This window comes from Pimephales promelas, chromosome 4, assembly GCF_988280905.1.
Source record: "Pimephales promelas chromosome 4, fPimPro1.hap1.1, whole genome shotgun sequence".
Classification (NCBI taxonomy): domain Eukaryota; kingdom Metazoa; phylum Chordata; class Actinopteri; order Cypriniformes; family Leuciscidae; genus Pimephales; species Pimephales promelas.
The window spans coordinates 6,435,984-6,459,721 of NC_142772.1; the positions used below are offsets into that span (position 1 = coordinate 6,435,984).

The 23,738-nt window shown below is 39.1% G+C and overlaps 1 protein-coding gene across 2 annotated transcripts in view; it reads right to left on the minus strand.

Annotated features, from left to right (window-relative positions):
- Positions 1-23,738, minus strand: part of doc2b (double C2-like domains, beta) — a 253,043-nt gene that overhangs the window by 7,327 nt on the left and 221,978 nt on the right. For both annotated transcript variants that reach the window (XM_039662029.2, XM_089129888.1), the window contains exons 13-14: positions 7,656-7,782; positions 807-964 (exon numbers count right to left, since the gene is read on the minus strand). In XM_039662029.2, coding sequence (XP_039517963.2) covers positions 807-964; positions 7,656-7,782 — 285 coding nt within the window. The remainder of the gene's footprint in view (positions 1-806; positions 965-7,655; positions 7,783-23,738) is intronic.

The following is a 23,738-nucleotide window of genomic DNA, read 5'->3' on the forward strand; positions in this document are numbered from 1 at the left end:
CTATTTTTTAAATGTATTTTTATTGTTCTTATTTATTCATCTGAGCACAGGTTGAACGCTTTACAACTTTTTAACCTTCCACTTTTTTAAGGGGGTCTTATTATGCTATTTTACACATTTGACTTTCTTTAATGTGTAATGTTGCTGTTTGCGCATGAAAAAGGTCTGCAGTTATTCTCTATATCAGTGCGCACTGTTTCTGAACTCCCTGAAACGCCTCAATTGTAGTCTTGAGTTTTATTCCAGGAAAGAAACCTGGCGGCGTACTGTATGCTGGACTTCTTAAATGCTTCAGCCTATGCTGGACTTCTTAAACTGGCCACATCTCAAAATCATTTAACAACCGAACTTAATCACGACTTTTAACTGTGAAAGAACGATAAAAAAGGTTGGGAAGATAGAAGAGTCATATTATTAAACTCATAATAATCATCAGGGTACTGTGGTATATCTAGGTCAGGAACATCACTTGCACATTATTTGTAAGTTTGAGAAAAACATTAATGTATTCTGACTTCAATGCATGAAAACGTCGTGTCTACTTGTTATACCACAGATTTGAGTCGACTAGCATCACTAAATCCAGAAACAGGAAGCTGCATTTCTTTTGATATCTGTAATTTACATACTCTGCACGGATCTTCTGTTCCACAAAACATACGTTTTCACTAAATCATTCTGATTATTTTACTACCTCTGCACATGAACAGTTGTGTTGTGCTTTTGGTGCAGAAAAAAACTAGTTTTACAAGTGAAATTTCAGCATACAGAACAGTGAAAAGATGATAGAGAGCGATATGGCTTACGTTTTAACATAGGGGTCAGAGAAGCCATTGGCATCCATGGCAGCGAGATGGGCACAGCGGATGATGCCAACCACTAAGCCAGACTTCTGAGAGCTGTACTTCAGAGAGATCATGATGCGCCCTCGCTCCTCCAGAGACTTGTCATCTGTCTTGTCAATCTGTGTCAACACACAAATAGAAAACAGTCAGTCCAGCTTCTAAGAACTATAAAAAAGATGGACGTAGACTACATAATACAAACAAAGTATTAACTTAAACATAAAATCTAGCATTCATTTTGCAATTCTATGAATCTGATTGCTTTAAGCCAAGCTCAGACTACAGCCTCTTCAGAGTTTCAGAGTATTTTTTACATTCTTTGTAGATTTCGGTTTGTAGCGAATTCGCGACATTCGTCCATAACGGCTGGATTTGGCTATAATAACTATAATTTTTCACACAAAAAATAGCATGTTAGGATAAAACACTATAAGAATATATAACTTATGCACTGGAGAAACAAGGAAAAAGTTGTGAAACAACAGAGTGAAACTACTGTCAATGTTAGGAGAGTACGAGAACATTTTGTTTGTTGCTGTTGTCAAGATTCATTAATTTGTCAATTAAAGTGTAAGGTCTAACAACTTTGTGACATGAATAAAATCTACATACCTGAGATGGGGAAGTGTGTTTTCTTAATTTTACCATTTTGTAAAAAGATTTACCTTGAATGCCTGTTGTCGCTAATTTGCATCATACCTAAATTTATATCTATTCTATATGATATAGACAAATTAACCATCTCAACATAATTTAGCATCAGCTTGGAGCCAGAAATACACATAATACATTTTTTTTAATATAATTGTAAATAAATACAGGCGTCAAGGGGCTAAGCCTTCACTTTTAAATTACATGCATAATTTTTCCTATTTTACCGTTCTCTCTCCACACACACATTATATATTTGTATATAAATCCTTTTTTTTAATTTACCATGCTGTTAATTTCCTAAGGTATTTGATTGGCTTAGAATGATAAAAATAGTCCCACTCTGTCCAATTGCACTGATTGCTGGCATGTCTATTTAAGTGGTGGTTTAAATGTTGGTTTTAATACAACAAACATGGAGTCAACACCAAGAAGGACTGGAACAGTGTTTACTGTTAGCCCAGTTCGTGAATGAACACAAGGCCATCCTTAAAGGAAAATTCGGGCCGGGTGTCGATCTATAGCGTCTTATTAACTCACTGTCATCCATTATCAGCAACACATTTCTTCCCCCTCTTCATCTTTCTGCCATTTTCTCCTCTGCTAAAGAAACACTTAAGCCTCTTAAAAGTCCTCGTCCATACTCCTAACAATTTTGACCTTAAGACCTCTTTTAAGGGTTAAGATACTCTCTGAATTACTTTTTTCTTTACTAGTGAACGCCCACATTTCTAAGAATTTTCTTAGAATTTTGTCACTAGGAGCTACTCTTTGCTTTAAGATTCTTTATGATTACGGGCACAGTAGTCTAAACCCGGCTTTATTCATCAACTTAAAAATAGACAGAACATTCTACTAAAACACAAGTGTTGTGTCCCAGTAGATAATTTATTCATTTGCTCAATTAGTTTCATGCACCACTCTCTTCCTTCCAGTGTTTTCTTGTCTAGACACTTTATGACAGAGCAGAATCAGAGGCGGGATCATCGCAACTGTTGAATGTGAGGGAAATCTACTCTCTCTCTCTCAGATCTTTGTGGACTCACCAAAGCCATCAAGCATAAAGTTAATTAGCTGTGGAGGAGGCGTCTCTGCTCTTCCCCCACACACTGCTGTCTCATTTCCGTCCCCACTGGAGATCACAGACTCACACACACACTTACTCTCATACACATTACAGAGTGTCTTCACACAACAAACAATGCTCGTACTGTTCTCAGGTTTATAAGAGCAGATCCCAACACAGTCTTTGTGGCTAAGGGTGAATTAAAACCCGTCTTGTTTGGTTTGATTGAATCAAACACAAGTTTGTTTTCCCCCTTGGTGCAGATCTTTTGGGCAGGTGTGAATACAGCAATCCCATTCGGGTGCGTACCAAACAACCTTACCTGGATGACCTTAGCACACATGTGGTTTTGTTTACACATTTTGGGTCACTTTCAAAAAGGGCAGTGTGAAAGCGGACCACACCAGACAAACAAAAATCAACATTTTATTTGGTCCGGACCAAAGCAAGTGAACTAGCGGACTTGGTGTGAATACACCAAATCTTTTTTCCCCAGTCTTTGTCCTGATCTTACAGGTCAACTTTATAAAAACTTGGAAAGTCTCACATTTTCAGGGTTTTGAGGTATATTTCATTCCTGTCATATTTTTAATTAAAAGAATTAGCACAATAGGTGGTGCTTGCATTATCACCTTTACTGGTCACAGAGGCTAGCTGAAAACTAACTTGCAAAAAATCTACCCAGACATTTGGAGAATGTCTGTCACTATATAACAGTTACAATTCCAGTCCTTTAATTTGATTGGCTAAATGGTGTCCTAGAGATTTTTTTTTTTCTGTTTGTGACTGATTGTCTGTTTGCGAGCGTTCCGGGACAAACTCTCAACAAATGCTTTAGATATAAAAAGACGGTGCACTCATTTCATTATCAATGGGAGAAAGTGCAATGTGCAATAAGCCGGAATAAGTCCCGCCTTCTAAATAACAGCCAATTGCCGATTGGTAAAGTCATCGCATCACTGCAGCAACCATCAGAATCTCTGGTTGCAATGGAAACGGTCAAGTGTTCTAAGATGCGTCCTGGCCTCACATTATGACCACACGTGTGTAACCCCTCCGGTCCTACTTGCCCCGCTCCGAGTGAGACTTGAACCGGCGTCTCCAGCATGGAACCGGCAACAAGGAAGCTAAAGACAGCAGTCTAGCATTAGTCGCAAGTGCGCCTCTTGAGATCAGGGGAGTGAGATTTACCTGCCCAGCTCTCACTAGCTGGCCTCCATTACAAATGCATATTGGCAGGTCTAGTCTGAAAAATAAGTTTTTTTAACACTACTTGCTGATTAAAGAACCCCTATCATAGCATTCGAAATGTTCCTATTTTTGTTTTGGGAGTTCGCAAATACAGTTTAAGGTGCATGCAAGGATAAAAAACACTTTATTTGTCTTATAATATGCATTTATTTTTACCTGATTTGCTCAACGACTCCCAAATGATTCGTTCGACGATTCATTTTCCCAAACACCTCCTTTGAGTGACGCGAATCTGCGGCGATTGGTCAAATCACCCAGTCAGTTGTTATTGGTAAACCGTAGGCAGAGACTGTCGGCAACGGAACGCCCATAACCAGGATTATAGCTTGTCAAGTGTTGAAAATTGTATACAGTGTATGAACAAACGCGTCAGAAAAAGTGCACTTTCCACACGGTCCCTTACTCGCGTGTCCGTCAAGAGCGAGCTATCCCCGCGAAACTCACATTGCGGCGGCTTTTGAGGGGCAGTGCTTATTATATAGAGCAAAGTCATATTTGGCTAAGTCATTTAGGAGGTAATTGCCATTTTTCAGTGAATGGTGAATATCAAAAACAAAACTAACTTTACCCCGCTTAGAAGCTGCGCGGGGCCGCGGAGTGTACACAACACACACAACACAATATAACTATATTGTGCATGCTACAGAAAACATAACAGCAAACATTATTAATAATACTTACAGATTGTGATTCGGAGGAGGACGAACCTGATCCATATACACTGGATACTGAGCCCTCCTTCAGGAACAACCGGCTTGCGATTCATCATTAAAATGATGAGAACACAAGGTTCGGGCTATACTGTTGTGGTATCGTTGCAAATATGAACTCTAACCACCGATTCCTTCACATGCTCGTCCCTGGGCAATGAAAGTGGCTGAACTGCGTCTTCTCGACATGATGCGATTCAGCTGAAGTAATTGAATGTGTTCTAGACTTCAAGTTTACACTCCCGTCTGCACGTGCAGTTGTTGGGAGCAGCCAATGAGCTAATGTTTTGTATCTACGTCACGACGAAACAGCTAATGACTCGTTTCAAAAACAATTCATTTCATAGACTCAGAGTCGACTCTCACTTTTGAAAGACAATAACTTTATATACGGTGCACTTTCAAGTATAAATATTTGCAGGGTGTTTTCATTCCCTTAGAGCTACAGTCCACACTACATGAACAGTCATTTTCAAAAATCCATGATAGGGGCTCTTTAAGTAAATAGGACTTGGTCTTGGATGCCCGAGGCATTGTAAATGTGGCCACCGAGTAAACTGACTTTCCTCGAAAGGGGCTTTGCTGTCAGTCTGTGCATTATTGGTGGGAATTTTTGGATTTTCTGCAGGTTACATATATACACTAGAAAGTGGTGACAAATGAGCGAGCCATTGGGTGTGTTTACATGCACATTCGTAAACTGATTATGCTTAGTAAGCTGATGTGTGGGTCACAAACGTGTAAAACCTTATATTCCTTTTTAGGTCATAAACAGCTGAATAACAAACCAATAGACAGCAATATTTTTGCTCATTACCTCGATTTCGCTATTTAACCTGCATTCTTTCAGTTTAACCTGTTTTTTAGAGCAGCTAGAACATATATAGCAGTGGAGATCCTAGCAGAGCTGTGTGATTTGTGATATGTAACAGGAAAGCATGGTTTCTGCAGATTCAAGCACATTCAACCAGAGCAAGTGTTTAGCTGTAGGGGAGGAGGAAATATATCTTTCTTGACCCGAGAAAGGATCAAATGTGTTCTCATCTCGTGCAGCTGAAGGAGCAGTGGTACAGTCTTAGAAACCGCAAACATTAGAGGAGAATGAGTCTGTACAGGTTTCCCACTGCCATTTTGGCATACTCTCGAGTTTTTAATGATTTATATAACATCACAACTCATAAAACAAAAAGAATAGTCTGCTTACGGTTAGATGTCACCAATGGTAAATAACCATACAATTTTTCTTTAAAAGTCTTGCATTGAGAGTTTATGGATTGCATGTAAACTGGTACATTGTAAACAGGTCAATTTAAATAAATTTTTCATTTTTTTTCATTCATTCAACTGATTAGTTAAAAACAGGTTAATTGAGGAACAAAACAGCACTACATTGTGTTGCTTGGATACGTGTATTAGTCAGTTCTGCTTTAGTCTCGCGTAGCCAGACCTTCAGACTGACGGCTGAAGGTCTGGAATTCATAGCAGCTTTCTTTGGCCAAGGCCCGCCCATAAGGCCGTTTGACCGACATGTCAAACAACCAATTACAGTTCGTTTCATTCAGCGTCACGTTTCGGGGCGTGTAAATGTCCCCACAACAACAGACCGGCGTGCAACAAGTCAGTCAGCAGTCAGCAGCAGTTACCGGAGGCGCTCGTTAACAACGCTCCGCGTTGATCTTCAATAATAGATAGGAGGGGACATACAACTACGTTTAGCTGATCTTGATTAATGCTCATTGTAACTCACATAGGTCACTCATATAAACACAACAGTTTTTTTTTCCGCAATCACAAATCTGCGCTTTTTTCCCGGCGGACCGAAAATAAACGCGACACTGACGCCCCCCGGAAATCCGATAAAATTCAACCAATCAGATGACGACTTCGACATTCCTGAAGTGTTTCCAGTTAAGTGTACCATATGCATCAGACGTTTAGCCAACGTTCCGTGGGCGTGACGTCTGAGGCTGAGACTAGTTCTGCTTTGACTTTGTTTGGAACTATTTTCATAAGTAAGTGGCAATATTGTGTCTAAAATATGAACCGTTAATTAAACTGTTATATAAAAGCAACTTTTCACCGTCTACTACAGCCAAATTCAGAACAACAGCATTCTTGCTCATCTGATATGGCTCAAGTAGAGGATATATGTATGATAAGTAGAGGACAATGTAAATCCAGCTGGTTGTTATCATAAACGCATTAAAAAAACACAGCAGAGTGATTCAGAGACACGAAAGAAGCCTTTGTTGGGGAATAACAGATCTTAAAATGTTGAGATTGACCAATCAAAATCAAGCATTTCAGAGATCTGTGTAAAAATAGTAATAAAAGCAAACAATTCCATCAATTCAACTTTGATTCAGTTCAGCTACTGAAAATGTCTAGTTTTTTTTGTTTTTTAACTCTTGAACTCCACCCAATACCTGCTCTTCCTGTCAACCCATGGAGCCCTTTGAGATGCCTTCAAACCTACAACCACCACCCTTAAATGAAGACATGTCTACAATGAAGTGTATTGAATTGCTTTCCTCAACGTTTTGCTTCCGTCTCCTGCCAGAACATATAAAGCAGTGTTTTGTGCTGATCCTAGCAGAGCTGTGCGCCTTAAGGCACGGCGAAGACGAAAGACTTCCTGCTGAGCTGGGTTTAGTTTGTGACTCGAGTGCCTTTCAGATAAAATGTATGACCCAGGTATACGAACAGACATGTGCCTTATGGGTCATGGTTGTCAGTGAAACAAAAACGCATTCCCTCGAGGTTGTGCCAGGTTTTGAATCGAGGTGCTCTTAGTCAGGCGATACAATATGTCTATGGTTGTTAGTTTTCCTCCGACAGGGAGCAGCTTTATCACATTGTGCTGGTGTTTGTAAGCCTGTCATGTTCGTCACAGATGGTTGATGGATGTGAGGATGTTGCTTCAATGATAATTGATTTCTAATTAGGATGTTGATTTTAATGAGAGTCACTTTGAACGTCCTAATCAATTAGGTATCAGAATCTCTTTATGCAGCTTTCAAACTTCCCTCATTTTCTTCATCAATCACAGACAACCACATTGATGATTAGCACAACTGAGCTACTTCCGTCTTCACGCTGATTCGTTGGACAGAGTTGAAGTGTGTTACTCACAGGAAGCTGTTTCTCCAAACAGTTGCTGAAGCTCTTGGTCTGGTTGGGTTTGAGTTTCTTCAGGGGGATTCGGGTTTCGCCGATGAATTCGTTGTGGCGGAATTTGTCCTCGTCACACACTGAAATCCTAAACGAAAATAAAAGATTGACAGTATCAGATCTGGATTGTAGACTCGCCATGAACTACACAGCTAGTTAGAAGATTTGTTAGAACTCTTTCTTGCCAAGGTTGCCAGTCAGCGCCAGCAGTTTTGATCACATTCACAACATTTTCATGGCCCCAGAATATTTTTCAGACACTCCGCTTTAAAAAAACAACATTTTTTTCTGTCAGGACTTGATAAATATTCATTATTTCAGTTTAGAACTGGTTTGGCCCACGTCTAAACCAAAATAAGAAAAAATCTACTCAGTTCAGAGGATGTCCACATATCCAGTCAATTGCTGAAGGTGGGCATTGCAAACTGATTCCCCACCACCTGTGTTTCATTACATTTGGATAAACACTTTATCTCGGTCAAATACATAGTGTGACCAGAACCATTTATTCAGTATATCCCATATATTCCAAATTCATAGCAGAAGCTCCATGGGAGGATTTTGTGCTATCTCTTCATGTTCATTTGCATTGAGCTCGCTCACTGTGAAATGAGTTTTCTGTGCTATTTGCAGTATCGGCAAAGAACCACTTGATATGTGGGGGTAGAAACAAAGGCACAGCTTCTTTTAGTTTTGTACAGGTCAATAATAACATTTGACTGGATACAGATGAGTAATTCACACACGAAAAAGGAACATTCTGCTGATGTCTCTCATTCACAGCAAGAACAGATGGACAGAATAACAACAAATCCATGTGTTTAAGATGGTGATGAATTGGTCAACAGCAGAAAGAGACAACTGACAACAGCCGGTATTGGAGATGTTGCCGCAGTTCTTCTGGATTTAGTCGCAGAACAGAGGAGAGTCTACTGGCAAAAAGAGAATGTGACAGCCCGTAATAAAACAAGAATCAACATTAGCTTGGCTTTTTGTAAAAGCGACATGGAGATGGTGTTTTTATTACTCAAAAGGCGAGTAAGGTATTATATTGAACAGATGTAGTAGCTCTCTAACAGACTGGAATTTATATTCAAGGAAGTATCGTGTCTATTAATGGGTAAAGCTACAGCAACGTCTTCAGCTAGCCAGCTTGAGATCCTTTCCATCTAAACTGGTTATATCTCTTAAAGGGGACATATCATGCAAAATCCACTTTTTTAGCCCTTAAATGCATTTTGTTGTAAATTTGTAGTGTTTATAAGTACAGAAAAGATGATATTATTCTCTTCAGGTGCTTCGTTTATATCTTTATATTCTGTTTTGGTCATATTTTTCCAACCTGTTCAGATTTTTCTGTTTTCTATGACGTTTTTTGAACTATAACGTCACCGTATTTGCAGCGGAACTGACAAATAAGGACATCGACTACCGGCCCAAAACTTCGAGCAATCCGCCATTATTACTTCTCGCTCCGATTTTGTAGTCCGAGCTCAATGACGCAGAAGTTACGAGAGGGCAAGTCAAAATGTTCGGTTTTTGGATGTAGTGACCTGAAGCACTTCAAGGATTCCCACTTCAACAACCTCCGCCAGTAACGTTATACAGAAGGGTTTGCCGATTGACTTCGTCTGAATGAGAGGTAAATTCCTTCTATCTTTGAAGACGACGAACAGATTATTTCGATAAGCTGTAAATATCGTTAATAAATACTTTCTTAAAACACATGGTGGTCATGGTTTAGCAGTACCTTTGTCTTTCTTTGTTTTTGTTTTGAAGTAACGTTACACGTCTGCAGTATTATTGTTCTTGAGTTTCATCAATGGTCATTTAGCTGCTGTGTTTTCTGAAGCTTTTCTAAACGTATCATATTATCAATACAGATTGTTTGTTATGGACAAGTCTTCTTTTGTTGACCTTTTATTAACATGTGAATAAAAATGTTCTTTGAAGTATCGTATATAATCGTATATCTCCAATCAAACTACAATAATGGCCGAACGTGGGGAGTTGAACTGACCGTGAACTCATCGACCTGGAGAGCTTATTTAAAGGGGCCGCTTTGAAACGGGTCGCTCAAAGACGCACATCAGAAAAGGGGTAGAAAAGGGGCTTGTAGAGCTATACTAATGAGGAATTCAGACCCAAGCATCGCAGTTATGTTTTATATAGACCACAACGGTATGATTTACATGTAAAAATGAATGATTTAAAAGCATGATATGTACCCTTTAAGCCTAGTAATGAATATTTTATGAGCAGTGGGATGTTCTCTCTCTCCTTTTAGTTATGAGCAAGAACCATATTCATCCGCAGTGTCACGCAGAGCCAAAGCACCACCAAAACAATGTTCTTCCACAAAATGCATGCAGTTTGCGAACCACTATTAGCCTGGCTAACGCCAGACCACGTATCATTGAGAATGAGAGATGGACTGGAAACCACATGTTCATTTTCTCATATTTGAGGCGTGGTTTACGAATGCCCAGAGCCGTATTATTGGGTCTACCAAATGCGCCTGTGCATCTATTAGATGCGCCTGTGCTCCCTCCCCGTTCGGTGATTGGTTCCCTATTTCAGGGGAAAATTTGGTTCATGGTGTCCCGGCTACCTAGCAACGCGAATAAAATCGTGCTGTGGCAAGGCAGCATGGGGAAACCCAGGCTAAACCACTATAATGTCAAGCTTAAAAAAAGTATACCAAACACACCATAAAAGTACCTTGAAAGTAAATATGAATATTGGTCTTCTGAATCAATATTATTTGAGGGACAGACCAAAATGCAAGTAATTTACTGAAAATACTGTCTTCTGTAAGCTCTCAAATCTCTTTGAAGCTTTTGCACATTCAAAGCTGGCACATCATGATAATCACGAAAAGAAATTCAGTTTATGTGTTTATTCTCCTATGGCTAGTGCCATCTAATCAGTTCTCCTATATGATCAGAAAGAAGGCCTTACTTATTGAAAAAAAAAAGAAAAGAAAAACAGGCAGGTTCTATCCAGTCCATTTCGTCTCTCACAGCAGCAGCACTGATCCAGACAATAAAATCCAGATATATTTTCAGTCAAGACACGTTTACTTGTTGCAGTTTCAAGGACTGGCTTAATCCTCATGCTTTACACCTCATAACATGACTCATTCCTCACTAAGACATATCATAAAACCCCATGAGTTAGAAACAGATGTGCAAGCATACAAGGCACTTCAGGTGAATATTAACTATTACAAAGTAGTCTGTAATAGTTTAGATCTAAAAACATTTTCATACATGTGTAGAAAATAGCCCCAGCCATAAAATACACCAAAAAGACTAATGCAGAAAGGGTGATTCTAGGATTTCAGCCTGAACGGTGGTGTATTTGGTTGCATTTTATTTCATTATCAGATGAGAAAAGAGGAGCAAGCTGTGCTCTCAGCTGAACATTGCCACCCAATAATGAAAGGATAATACTTACTGACCCCACAACTTGAATGATTTCAACAACTCAGAGGAGGACTCAAAGTTAAATAACCTTGTAAAGATTAACCTAACCTAATCTTAAAGATTTTAAGGGGGACTGAGATGAAACACTCTAGCAATGAGGACATAGACATAATCCTTCCCCAAACCACATTATTTCCATTGCATCAAAAATGAATTCCTGAACGCTTATTCTATTCCCATCTGGAAGTTAGATGTGTTGTTGTAACACACTATTGCTAAAGCGTTTAGCATGACTCAGTAGTTCAGCTCTCCAAAGACTTCAGTCATGTTTCAAGTAAACTGGCAATCACGCTTTCTTTCCCCTGTTGATAAAGGTCTTGAATGAGGCACAGGGCAGCTGGAGGAGCACTCAGGCATGTCCAAAAGGTCTGCTTAATAAAGCCACTTTACCCCTGTTATGTTACATGTGGATAGGATTGTTTCCCTAGACCGCATTGCTCTTTATGCTGTTTCTAGAATGGTTGTGTTTTGATTGTACCTGACTATGAAAGTGTGTATGTTAAATGCCAGCTGTCCTCTTTGATAAACGAGCAGGGAGTTCATTTTTGTTCAATGCAATCACAGTAAACTGTTTCTTTGTGTGAGCTGGATATATTTGTGCATGGCCTTGAATTTGCAGAGGAAATAATGTGGGGTAGAAAAGTCCAAATTAGTCAGATGTAAAAGCAATGGCGCTTACTAAAATACATTCTAAAAATAAATAAATATATAATTACTGCAATTAATACACATCAGACACATTGTTGTGATCTTGTTTATTGTCTGTTTTGGGTGAGTTTCAGTTTAGTTATTGTTCTGTTTCTATGGTTTCACATTGATTTGATTATGTGTCACACCTGTTAGTTTCGTTGTTTCATTCACCTGTGTATTTATAGCCTTGGTTTTGCTTCAGTTTCGGTCCGTTCTTGTCATGATTAAATTGGTTGTTCTGGTCACTGTGTTTTTTGGCAGTGTGCTCTGTGTCTTATGTGTTTAAATAAATTGGACCGATGCGAGTAAATCCAGCCTTTTATTATGTTTTGTTCACAACCAACGCTGACACACATACAGTACTGTTCAAAGGTTTGGGGTTAAAGGGTTAGTTGAGGTTAATGGGGGTTAATAGTTTTTATAGTTAATGGGGTTAATAGTTTGGGGTTAATGTGTTTATTTGTTCTGCTGAACACAAAGGAAGATATTTGGAAGAACTGGTAGTCAATGGGAAATGAGATCTGTTTGATTAAAACATTCTTCCAAATATCTTCCTTTGTGTTCAGCAGAACAAATAAACACATAGAGGTTTGGAACAACATGAGGGTGAGTAAATACTGACAGAATTTTCATTTTTGGGTGAACGAACCCTTCAAGGCTTTTCTTTGTTGTAAATTAATATCTTTTTTCAGCAAGAAAGCTTTAAATCGATCAAAAGTGACAGTAAAGACATTTACAATGTTACAAAAGTATTTCTATTTCAAATAAATGTTTTTATTTTGAACTTTCTATTCTCTTGAGTTAAATATATTAATGGGAAGCAAATGTGAGAGTTCATGAAGATGCCAAATTATAATGACATCCAAAAAATGTAATAGAAATTGAGATCAGGCATATTTTGAGCTACAAGAACGCTTAGAGAAAAAAATTGCACATATGTCTCATCACTTGAGATTGGAAGAGGACAGGGTTCCTGCTGTTAAAAAAAGATTTTCTAATGGCTTCCTATTGTAAGTTGTTTTAATATGCAAAGATAAATCCTGTTCATTCATAAAACAAGAAAAATAAGAGGTCAAGCACATCTAACTGTATTTAATTGTCTGTAAACTTTCCACCAAATGCCTTTGCAAATAGTATTCTTAAAGCACAAGTGTTAATGGCTTTCTCTGGTATAAAGGCATGAGAGGTGTGCCACTTGTGAGGGTAATTTGGCTTTGAATAGAGCTGTCACTGTCTGAGATGTTGGCAATAGAGGTATGCCTTTTCAGATAAATCACATGCTTTCATAGCCACAGGAGGAGTTCGGCATGGCCCGCCACTAAAACACAGCTTTGATGTTCATCAGTGGCACACGAAGATCGCCGGCAAATGAGGTTTGGTGAATAATGGGAAAGACCGAATGCTAGAGTGAGATAAAACCTCACAGCTCCATTGTGTGAAAGTGTGAAAGACTGAATCCTGACATCATGTACATATCTGACTTGCACTCTTTAGGAGAAGCTGTGGGTCTCTTTGTGAAGCTGTCCATAAAGTTTTCCCTGCTTATGAGAATCTACATACATCTGCATATATTCGATTTCCTGCTCCTATATTTTTATTTTCCTAAATAACATGGCTCCCAATATCCTCTAAAACAAGGGGTTTTAAATGTTTGATGCCAAGGATCACTAAATGAAATCATTACTTTGTGAGTCACTGCCTTCTAAATTGTAAAAGCAGTTATATACTTTCATAAAGAATTGTCTGTCATTTATACAGTGTGAGTTCAATATTAGTCTGATATATGAGATGTATTTTTAAATTAAATAATTGGTGTTTATATTGTCACTGTAAACCAGTGATTCTCAAAGTGTGAGCATGGGAGATCAGAAAAAAAAAACCTGTTGTAATGGTGTTTAAAGGGATGCTTCACCTCTGGAAACATGAATGTGTATTTAAAATGAGTCATTTATGTAGAAGAATTGTGAAATTATTTTTGAATTTGGAGTTTTCTAGACTGAGAAAAGCCAGAAAATGTATTTTTGGCTTATGTGGATGAAAGACAACAACTCCCAGAATGCACTTGCTTCGTTGCCCTAGGAGGCCACGCCTACCGGTAACAGAGCGCAGTAGTTAAACAACTAGCATAACTTCCAAAAAAAGATGGCTGACTCTATGTGATCATTCTGTGAGTGAGATCCCACCCGCTATGGGTGGGGTAAGAACATGCGGGACAGCCCCTACTACTGACTGTAGTCTTTAGCCTCTGACCAAAAGGATTTTTTCCAGACAAAAAATACATAAATCTCTCGTCTCAGGGGAATATGAGGGTTGAAAGCACGGTAATTCGAAAATACTACATGTTTTCTCTACGAATACAAAGCTTAAAGGGCACCTATTATGGAAAATTCACTTTTACATGTTGTTTGAACATAAATGTGTGTTGGCAGTATGCGAGCAAAACCACCCCAGAATGATAAAAATCCACCCAGTGGTTTTTCAATAAATCATATGCACTGTCTCAGAACGAGCTGTTCTAAGATTCAGCGCTTTGTGACGTAGAATTGAGCAAGGGGTTTGATTGACAGTGTGGTTGTGGCATAGACCCCGCCCTCGGTGATCTGTACAATATCCTCCATTGTTTCAAAGACAGCTGGTAATGTCTTCTGTTGTGGGATGGGATGTAATAATGACATACATAGTAGTTTTCACTTATTTCCGACATAAGAGCCACTGAAAAGACAGTGGATGTATTGTATTTTGGAACTTTAAGTGGCACCTTTCCTTATTAAATAAGTTTATGTTTGAGCGAATCATTTTCTGACTGACTGTTTTGTAAACGAGGGTCAATTCAAAGCAGGTCTTGCTTCAAAGTTAATCCTCAAGTGTGGATCATCGTCTACTGTTTGCGATCCAGCGACACCTCCAGTAACAGTAAGTGTATTTTATGATTTTTGAGCAAATAAAAATTAATTCAACAACAACAAATGCATCTAAAGTTGTAGTCGTCGTCGTCGTAGGATGCCTGTGTATAATTTAAACCTTGTTTGTATAGTGTGTAACCACACGTTTATAAATATATATATATTTAAAGATATTGTATTAAAAACTGCATATATGTTCTTGTTCTGTAAGTTAGCCATCTTCTCACATTTCCCACAGAAGCACCTGTATGACAAGTAAACATGACGCAACAGGTCCCTCGCATAAATGTAATTTCGCTTGTACGTAGCAAACTTTATCACAGTATGTGTATGTAGTGTTAGTGTGTAACGTTAGTGTGTGTGTGTCTGTGTTGCACATCCATAATTTCAAAGGGGACGTGATTACAACTCTATAAGTACATAAATGTATCAAATAACCGTACCAAGACATCCTGGTCCATTCTCATTTGTGTTTATTCTTCCGAAGTCTCTTCGTCATCTGGGTCTGATCAGAGACTATTTATATATTCCGATTCAAACATGCACGGCTGAATGACATTCAAAACAGCGGGTCTCTCACTCTCTTAGCCCTTCTGCTTACCGACTGACATAGGTATGCAAGTGACGCCCTCATCCAAAGGCAGGGCGGGGATATGCAGCTCATTTGCATTTAAGGTCGTATACACCAAAACAGGTCATTTTTAAACAGGCCCCCGAGGGGACACCCGAGACCAATATTACATCTTGTAAAAAGGGGCATAATAGGTGCCCTTTAATGCTAAATCTGGTATTTCCCTTTAAGTGCGCTCTGCCTTTATAAAGCAGCACTGAACACACATCCACTGAATTGTCCTTCTTCAGACCATGAACAAGCCTGACATAAAAGTTGCCATAGAAAAGCAGCTCTTCATCGAACAGCATCACAAGCTGCTACTGTGAATGCACCGCTTTGCTACCGCGTTCAGGCAAGAAACCATACTTTTCCTTAAACTTAAAAAAAAAAAAATCTTTCTGTTTTTATTTTTTTAGTGAAATTTTTTAGCGTGACCAAAAAAGTTTGAGAACCACTGCTGTAAACTAAACTATTAAATTATTTGCGCACAAAAGTATTCTCGTCACTTCACAACATGAAGGTTGAATGATTGTCGTCACATGGACTATTTTAACAATGTCTGTACTATCTTTCTGGGCCTTGGAAGTGGAAATAATGTTTCATTCTATGGGGCGGTCAGAAAGCTCTCGGATTTAATCAAAAATATCTTAATTTGTATTTGCAAGGACCTGAACTATTCATTTAACAAAAGAATATACTATTTCAGACTTTCTATTTCTATTTTAAAATGTCATATTTAATTCAATGTGTTATTTTGCCATTCCTTTGTAATTATTTGTTTCAATTATATTCAGCGTTAAACCTCTAAACTCGCTGGGGCACACAGATAAATTAAAAAGGATTTTGTCTCTTTCGGTTTCTCTTTATGCCCATGTCTTTTAATTTGTACCCTCCATTCAGAATGATCGAGAGCAGACAAGTTTGAGTAAGACATAAGACAACAATTTTATCACTGGGATGTAGGCACAGACCGTCAGGGCTTCACAGGACGGGCTTTACTGAGGTAATTTAAGGTGCTATAAATTGCAAGCTTGAGGAAATAATGAAAATGTAGTTTTTATAAACACTACGGGTGAGACGCTGAATATGCCAGTGCTTGGAGTTTATTTACGTGAAGGACAAGAGCGATCCCTAAAGGAACTGCCTATGAGGGAGACTTTCGGTTACCATGGAAACTGGCTAAGACAGCCTTAAAGAAAAGCAATGGTGAATTATCAGGTGGTTCCTCCCCGATCCACATGTCTGCAGACGCACACGTCTGTACTTTATCTTAAAACCATACAACTCCATAAAGGATTTCAGTCAACTTGTCAATATGTCCAGATCATATCAACAACAGACTCCTCCCAAAGGAGCTAATTCTCTAAAAACATTAAGCCTTAAACCCTCGTCCCAGGCCTAAGTTAAACCTTTCTAACCTGTAAATCACTCCCTCTAGCTGTATCGAATGAACCTGTTACTGCGCCGCTTAAGAACAGAAATGTGACCTTTGAAGCGCAGACTCTCTGCCTCATTAATTCACTCTGAGTCCAGACAAATCTGGGAGCCACCAAACACAGAGCTGCAATCTCAGCGGGAAAAGCCAGCAACTCGCACAATAACTGCCTGCTCTTGCTAACTCGGGCCTGTCTAGACGACTCCATCATGGACTTGGTGCTCAGGAAAGAGAGACTGCAGGTCACATTTTCTTAACTACTATCTATCACTCATCGTTTGGTTTAAACCTAGTGTTTAAGTGTCAGTTGTAATAGTTCCATTAAAATAGATGCACTGAGAAAGAATAGTTCATATTAAATACAATATAATAATATAACCACTTATATATCCATATTATATATCCAAAATACTCAAATCAACAATATCTCAAAGTAATCAATTGCTTTAAAAGGCATGGCAGGCAATTTGTTCCAGAAACATTTTTTTTGTTATTCGAGTTGAAAGTCTCTTTTCACATTCTGATAACAATCACCAAGTGGTCTAAATGTATTTATATGTATATATATTGTCTGTGGAAGGCTTAGGAACATAAAATGTTTGTCCAATCATTGCATTCAGTCCGAAAGGAAGGATACAATGTCCTACATGCCTGTCAACTTATGTATTTGCATACCTCTGTGCACCTGCCCATGCAGATATCACACGTCATCAATGTTTCAATCAATCACTCAATAAAAAAAAATCACATTAAATCATATTGTTTAACTGACAAAATTTAGAGGATTACAAACATACCATCAGTATTCTATACTATTATTCATGGGCTTATGAAGTGAGACAAAAAAAATCTCAAACATGCTGTGTAAAACGAGATTGTGTGACCATATTGGTTCTCACGCGTCAAGTGAACATGCTTGAGCTTCCATTGTCACAGTGTCTGGTTGTATTTCCCTGGGTTGTCACTAGAGGTCCTCGTTCTCACGGAGTCTTTCACATTTTGACTTCATTTCCCAACATTGTCTGTCAGTCACTCATCAGTTCACTGCACTCAGCTGTTCCCATCACATTGTTAGATCTGTGTGTATATATTCCCTGTCTGTGTCAGTGTTTGTTAAAGAGTCCTTGTTTATTGTCACACCACTTCCGAAGTTGTTCTTGTTTGAGTTCTTGTGTTTGGATTGTTTATTTGGATTTTGACCCCTGCCTAGAAGACTACGAGTTTGATTACCCTATTAAAGATGGAGACAGAAGGACTCCGTCACCAACTTTTTCCAAAGGTAAGTTTTGCAATATCTCTTCCCCAGCCACCGAGCGGGAGAGAAGAGAGTTTAAGGGGAGCCGGTTGATCAAGTTTTGTGGGACCCGAGGAGGTCGCAGTGAAAGAGGTGGTCGTGAGATGGTTCAGGTCACATCTGTCCAGCCAGAGACTGTTCACATCCTGTCTGCCCAGTCAGAGACGATTCACGTCCCGTCTACCCAGCCAGAGACTGTTCACGTCCCGTCTGCCCAGCCAGAGACTGTTCACATCCCGTCTGCCCAGCCAGAGACTGTTCACATCCCGTCTGCCCAGCCAGAGACTGTTCACGTCCCGTCTACCCAGCCAGAGACTGTTCACGTCCCGTCTGCCCAGCCAGAGACTGTTCACGTCCCGTCTGCCCAGCCAGAGACTGTTCACGTCCCGTCTGCCCAGCCAGAGACTGTTCACGTCCCGTCTACCCAGCCAGAGACTGTTCACATCCCGTCTGCCCAGCCAGAGACTGTTCACGTCCCATCTGCCCAGTCAGAGACGGTTCACGTCCCTTCTACCCAGCCAGAGACTGTTCACGTGTCGTCTACCCAGCCAGAGACGGTTCACATCCTGTCTACCCAAGCAGAGACTGTTCACATCCTGTCTACCCAAGCAGAGACTGTTCACATCCTGTCTACCCAAGCAGAGACTGTTCACGTCCCATCTTCCCAGCCAGAGACTGTTCACGTGTCGTCTACCCAGCCAGAGACGGTTCACATCCTGTCTACCCAAGCAGAGACGGTTCACATCCTGTCTACCCAAGCAGAGACTGTTCACATCCCGTCTGCCCAGCCAAAGACTGTTCACGTCCCATCTTCCCAGCAAGAGACTGTTCACGTCCCGTCTGCTCAGCCAGAGACTGTCCATTCCACATCTACCCGGTCAGAGATGGATCAGGAGATGCCCATTCGCATGGCCGCGAGGGCACGGATGGACTATTTGGAGCATCTGATTCGGATCCTCGACGTGCCTGTGTTTGCTGTCTTGGAGCTTTGTTTTTCCAGAATGGGACCTGGTGTCTGTTCCAGAGCTGGAGCCAGTGTCTGCTGTCCCAGAGCCGGAGCCTGAGCCAGTGTCTGTTCCAGAGCCAGAGACAGATCAGGAGATACCCATTTACGCAACCGAGATAATACCGAGCAACTATCTGGAGCGTCTGGCACAGATCCTGGAAAGACCCTTCAGACCTTTAGTGTCCTTGGTTCCAGAGCTGGAATCAGTGTCTGTTCCAGATCCGGAGTCAGTGCCTGTTTCTATGTTTGTGTCTGTCCGTTTGGCCGTTACTGTTCTAGTGGCTGTTCCTAAACCGGAGCCAGTGCCTTTTCCAGAGCCGGATTTAGTGCCTGTTCCAGAGCCGGAGTCAGCGTCTGTTTCTGTGTTTGTGTCTGTCCTTTTGGCCATTACTGTTCTAGTGGCTGTTCCTGAGCCGGTGTCTGCTGTTCCCAAGCCGTTGTCTACTGTTCCCGAGCCGGTGTCTGCTGTTCTAGAATCGGAGCCAGTGCCAGTGTCTTCATCGCCTTGGCCGCCCAACGGGTCTTCACCGCCCTTACCACAACAACTGATGTATAAGTGATGTATATGTGAACAAAAGCCTAAATTAAATCTGTTCATAATATAAAGTGATTGTGTCTCTTCAGAAAATTTGGACGAAATCCCTCGATTCATGTGGATTCGTTTTATGATCTCTTTATGAAGTGTCAAAATTGTAGTTGTGTAGACTGTCAATAAAGAGAAAGAAAACTCACAGATTTCATCAAAAAGATCTTAATTTGTGTCCTGTAGATGAACGAGAGTCTTATGGGTTTGGAAAGACTTGAGGGTGAGTAATAATGACAGAAGTTTCATTTTTCAACTAACCCTTTAATAGTGTCTGATCTTTTAGTCATATGATAGTCAAATGAAAATGTATGAGATCCAATAAACTGGTATTAAGATAACTGGTCACAGTCTTGGGACATTAGATACTATTTCTCCTCATTCCAGAGGACATTTCTATATACTGGTGCATACGAGACAGAGACTGATGGTAGGTATAAAAATCCTCAGAATATTGACTTCCTTTGCAAGCAGTTTTCTATTGGAAACCTATTAAGTAAGAGCTGATCAACACCAAATTGAAATCGGATTCCCATTTAATGCTTTCTCAGCCCATATAAATAGTTAACATTGAAAAAGACCAAAAAGTGCTCTGTCAGTAATCAATGTCCATTTTCTATACAAGTTGCCAACAGTGCTGTGTGCAGAATATTAGTTGAATTAACACAACATTGCTATTTTAATGTAGACATTTATTTCATTAACCATCATAAGATTGAATCAAAATTTTCATTTAATGTGTATAGCTAAACTTGTACTTTTGACCTCATTATCTGACACATTAAACCCTTTTCTTACATTTGCAACATTTAACTAGAAAGACAATGCCAAGTGGATTATATACTCCGGCAACTTGGTTAATCTGCTTTTAATGGATTTGAGGGATATTGTGAGTAGAACAGCTGTTTTGCAATGATACACAAAAGTGGAAACTAATGTTCCTCTGTGGTGTAATCTTTACTGCCACTTTGTCTGTGCTATTATCCTAATGCAGCATTTCAATCACCGCACAGGGTTTCAATGCAAACTAAACAATTAAGCTCTGTGAAAAACAACCCATTTTGCTAAAGTCATGTTTGCGAGGCATTAAATGTCACTCAGAAAGGGCCAATGACATCTCAGCTGGGGTGAAATCACCAGGCAACATCGTGTATAAAGTGGGAGGACAAAATAACGAAATAAGACATGCAATTTTTTTAAAGGTGAGTCATGATAGGTTGATTAGCAGTTAGCACCAGTGTTGTGCAAGTTACTTCCAAACTGTAATACATTAGGTATTACTTGTTACTGTTATTTAAAAGTAATTCATTACCTTACAATATTACTGTCCCAGAATTGTAATGCGTTACATTACTCATGTATTACTTTTGAGTTACTTTCAACAAAATAACTAAGTAGAACTTAACTTTTGGGCTGTAACGATATGCAATATGAAACCGAAATCGCGATTCGCCACATCCACGAACCTACAGAATTGCGACACACCTCTTCCAACTCCCAGCGTTATTCTCCTTACCGTCCATATCCAATGCTGCCTTATCTTTAAATTAGGCTATTAGTATTATTTGAAGTTAACATTATAAAATACGTAGACCTACACCACAAAACTAGTTGAGGATAAATTATTTAAAATTGGGGAAGTCCAGCATTATGGACATGACATTTGCAGTCAAAACATGAAATAAAAATTCTCAGAAAATACATGTATTGAAACGTATATAGGCTACTTCCTTAAAGGACTCCAGACATTAGACAAATATCAGTCTATGTTTTATTTTTAATATTAGGAAAAAGACACATTCATGCGTGACAAAAAAATAGGAGGCAAAATATATTTTTTGTAATTCTGTTAATTACACTGCGCAAATCGGATGAGGAAGGGTTGGCTCTCCAGTCTCCATAGAATTTAAAATATTCATTTTATTTTAGTTTTCGTGTTCACATTTATGAGGAAAAAACAATGTTACAGACGCGATCGCTCTGAACTGGCACTAAAAGACTGCTTTAAAACTTTCACATAGTCTGTTGCCTTTAAGAAGTAAAAGCAGACAATACACTGTAATACAACTGTAATACAAGCCTCACTGAACATGTAACGAGTAAAATATTACGGAAAATTGATTAGTAATGCCTTACACTACTGCGTTACAGCAAAAAGTAATATGGTACTGTAATGTATTAATTTTGTAATGCATTACTCCCAACACTGGTTAGCACTGAGTCTGAAGACCTCTAGCAATTGCCACTTTGAATTATGACGAAAGACAACAATGTGACGTCTAAAGAGTCAGGTTACAAAAACTATACACAAAAAATATATATGTAAAATGTCTTAAACAGTCTATACAGTTACATCAATGCATTTGCATTATGGCATTTGTGTTATGAAGGAGGCAGAAAAACAGTGGTAATGTGGAGGAAACCGGCAAGATCCACGGAATAAGAAAAACAAATATTGTGCTTTTAGATGATGCTGGTCTCCATCTTTATGGAATACCATTGTCAAAGACGCAGTTTGAAGCTCAACACAAACATATATGGTTGGATGCCATTAAACAGACATACTGGACTGTTGGAACCTGTGATGATTAGCCTACATTTAAAGCATGAATTTGATGTAAACAATAGTACTACACAATAATCACATATCCAGTTCATAGCAGGCATATTGTATTAGCCCTGCAGTTACATCATAACGAAATATTTAAATCCATTTCTTTCAGTTCATTGTCAGTTCTACTTTGCATTTTAAATGGGTTGTTCCTATTGTTAATAAAATGAAGACTGCTGCATTTAGATCCTTTTCTCATTATTGCAACCAATTTGTGACACCTATAACATTTAAATCTCATCATATTTTAACTTTTTTGCAGACGTCAAAACTTGCAATTGCGATTTTATATAACAATCCTGAGAAAAAAAAAGTCAGATTATCAATTTTATGTCTACAAATCTATTGTTTCTTCACAGAATTGTGAGAAATATCCTTGGAATTGTGAGAAAAACAGTACCAAAAATGGCCTGTAAACTATTAACTGTTAACCATTTTGGATTGTAAAGTTCAAAACTATTTTCTTTTTTCCTGGCAACATTTTGTTGAAATTTCTTCTCATATTGACTTAAGTTGTTCACCCCACATTCTAGTAACACCACTGAGGATATTTGAATAGCATCTGTCTAAACAACAAAATGTCGTAAGTTTCACCACTTGTTTCCAAGGCCAATGCGCATCCCTCACCCTACTTTTTACATCCAAAAACATTTTTAGAGAAAACCAATGGATGCTTTCTATGCCCTGTTTCTGTTGACAAAGAAAATCTAATAGCCTGAGCAGCCAGCTAATTTGAGTGATTAGATCCAGATAATTGCTCTGCAGGGTCACATAACGTCCAAGAAATATTATGCAATTTTACAGGATAAAAGCAAACACTGTTTTCTCAATATACTGCCATATTCCTGAGTGCTGAAACACTGACGCAGGAACAGAAAGGTTTCATGAAGACCCCAGAAACCAGATCTACACATGATGTAAGCTTTCATTTTTCCAAGACAGTGTGAGAAGTAAATTTCGACCTCCTTCACTGGTCCTTCAATTGGAGGCTTTTAATTTTGATGAATGCCATAACACCCTCTATAGGAGTTATCCAAGAATCATCGTTGTTCTGCTTGTAATTAGGTCTCAGACTCAGCACTAAATGAGGCCTGGAGTGGACCTGACCCACCCAATTACAACTGCATCATGGGAATCGTGTAACCATGGACACTTAATTAAAAAAACATACATATTCTTCATTTTTTTCTTATTAAAGTAGGACCTTAGGTCAGTCACCAGTGACCTTTTTGAAAAGCCCTCATTAAACTCAAGTTGATTTGCCTCGCGTGCCACTTTCTCTGATATCCTTTTCTCTTTATCCCACCTATATGGCTAACTCTCAGAGTATTAATAGACTGTAGTGAACTGATAGGTTAGGGTTAGTAGAATAAGTTTTCTTTCAAAGTTACATAGCCAGTAGACTGTTGGTGTGGAGCATC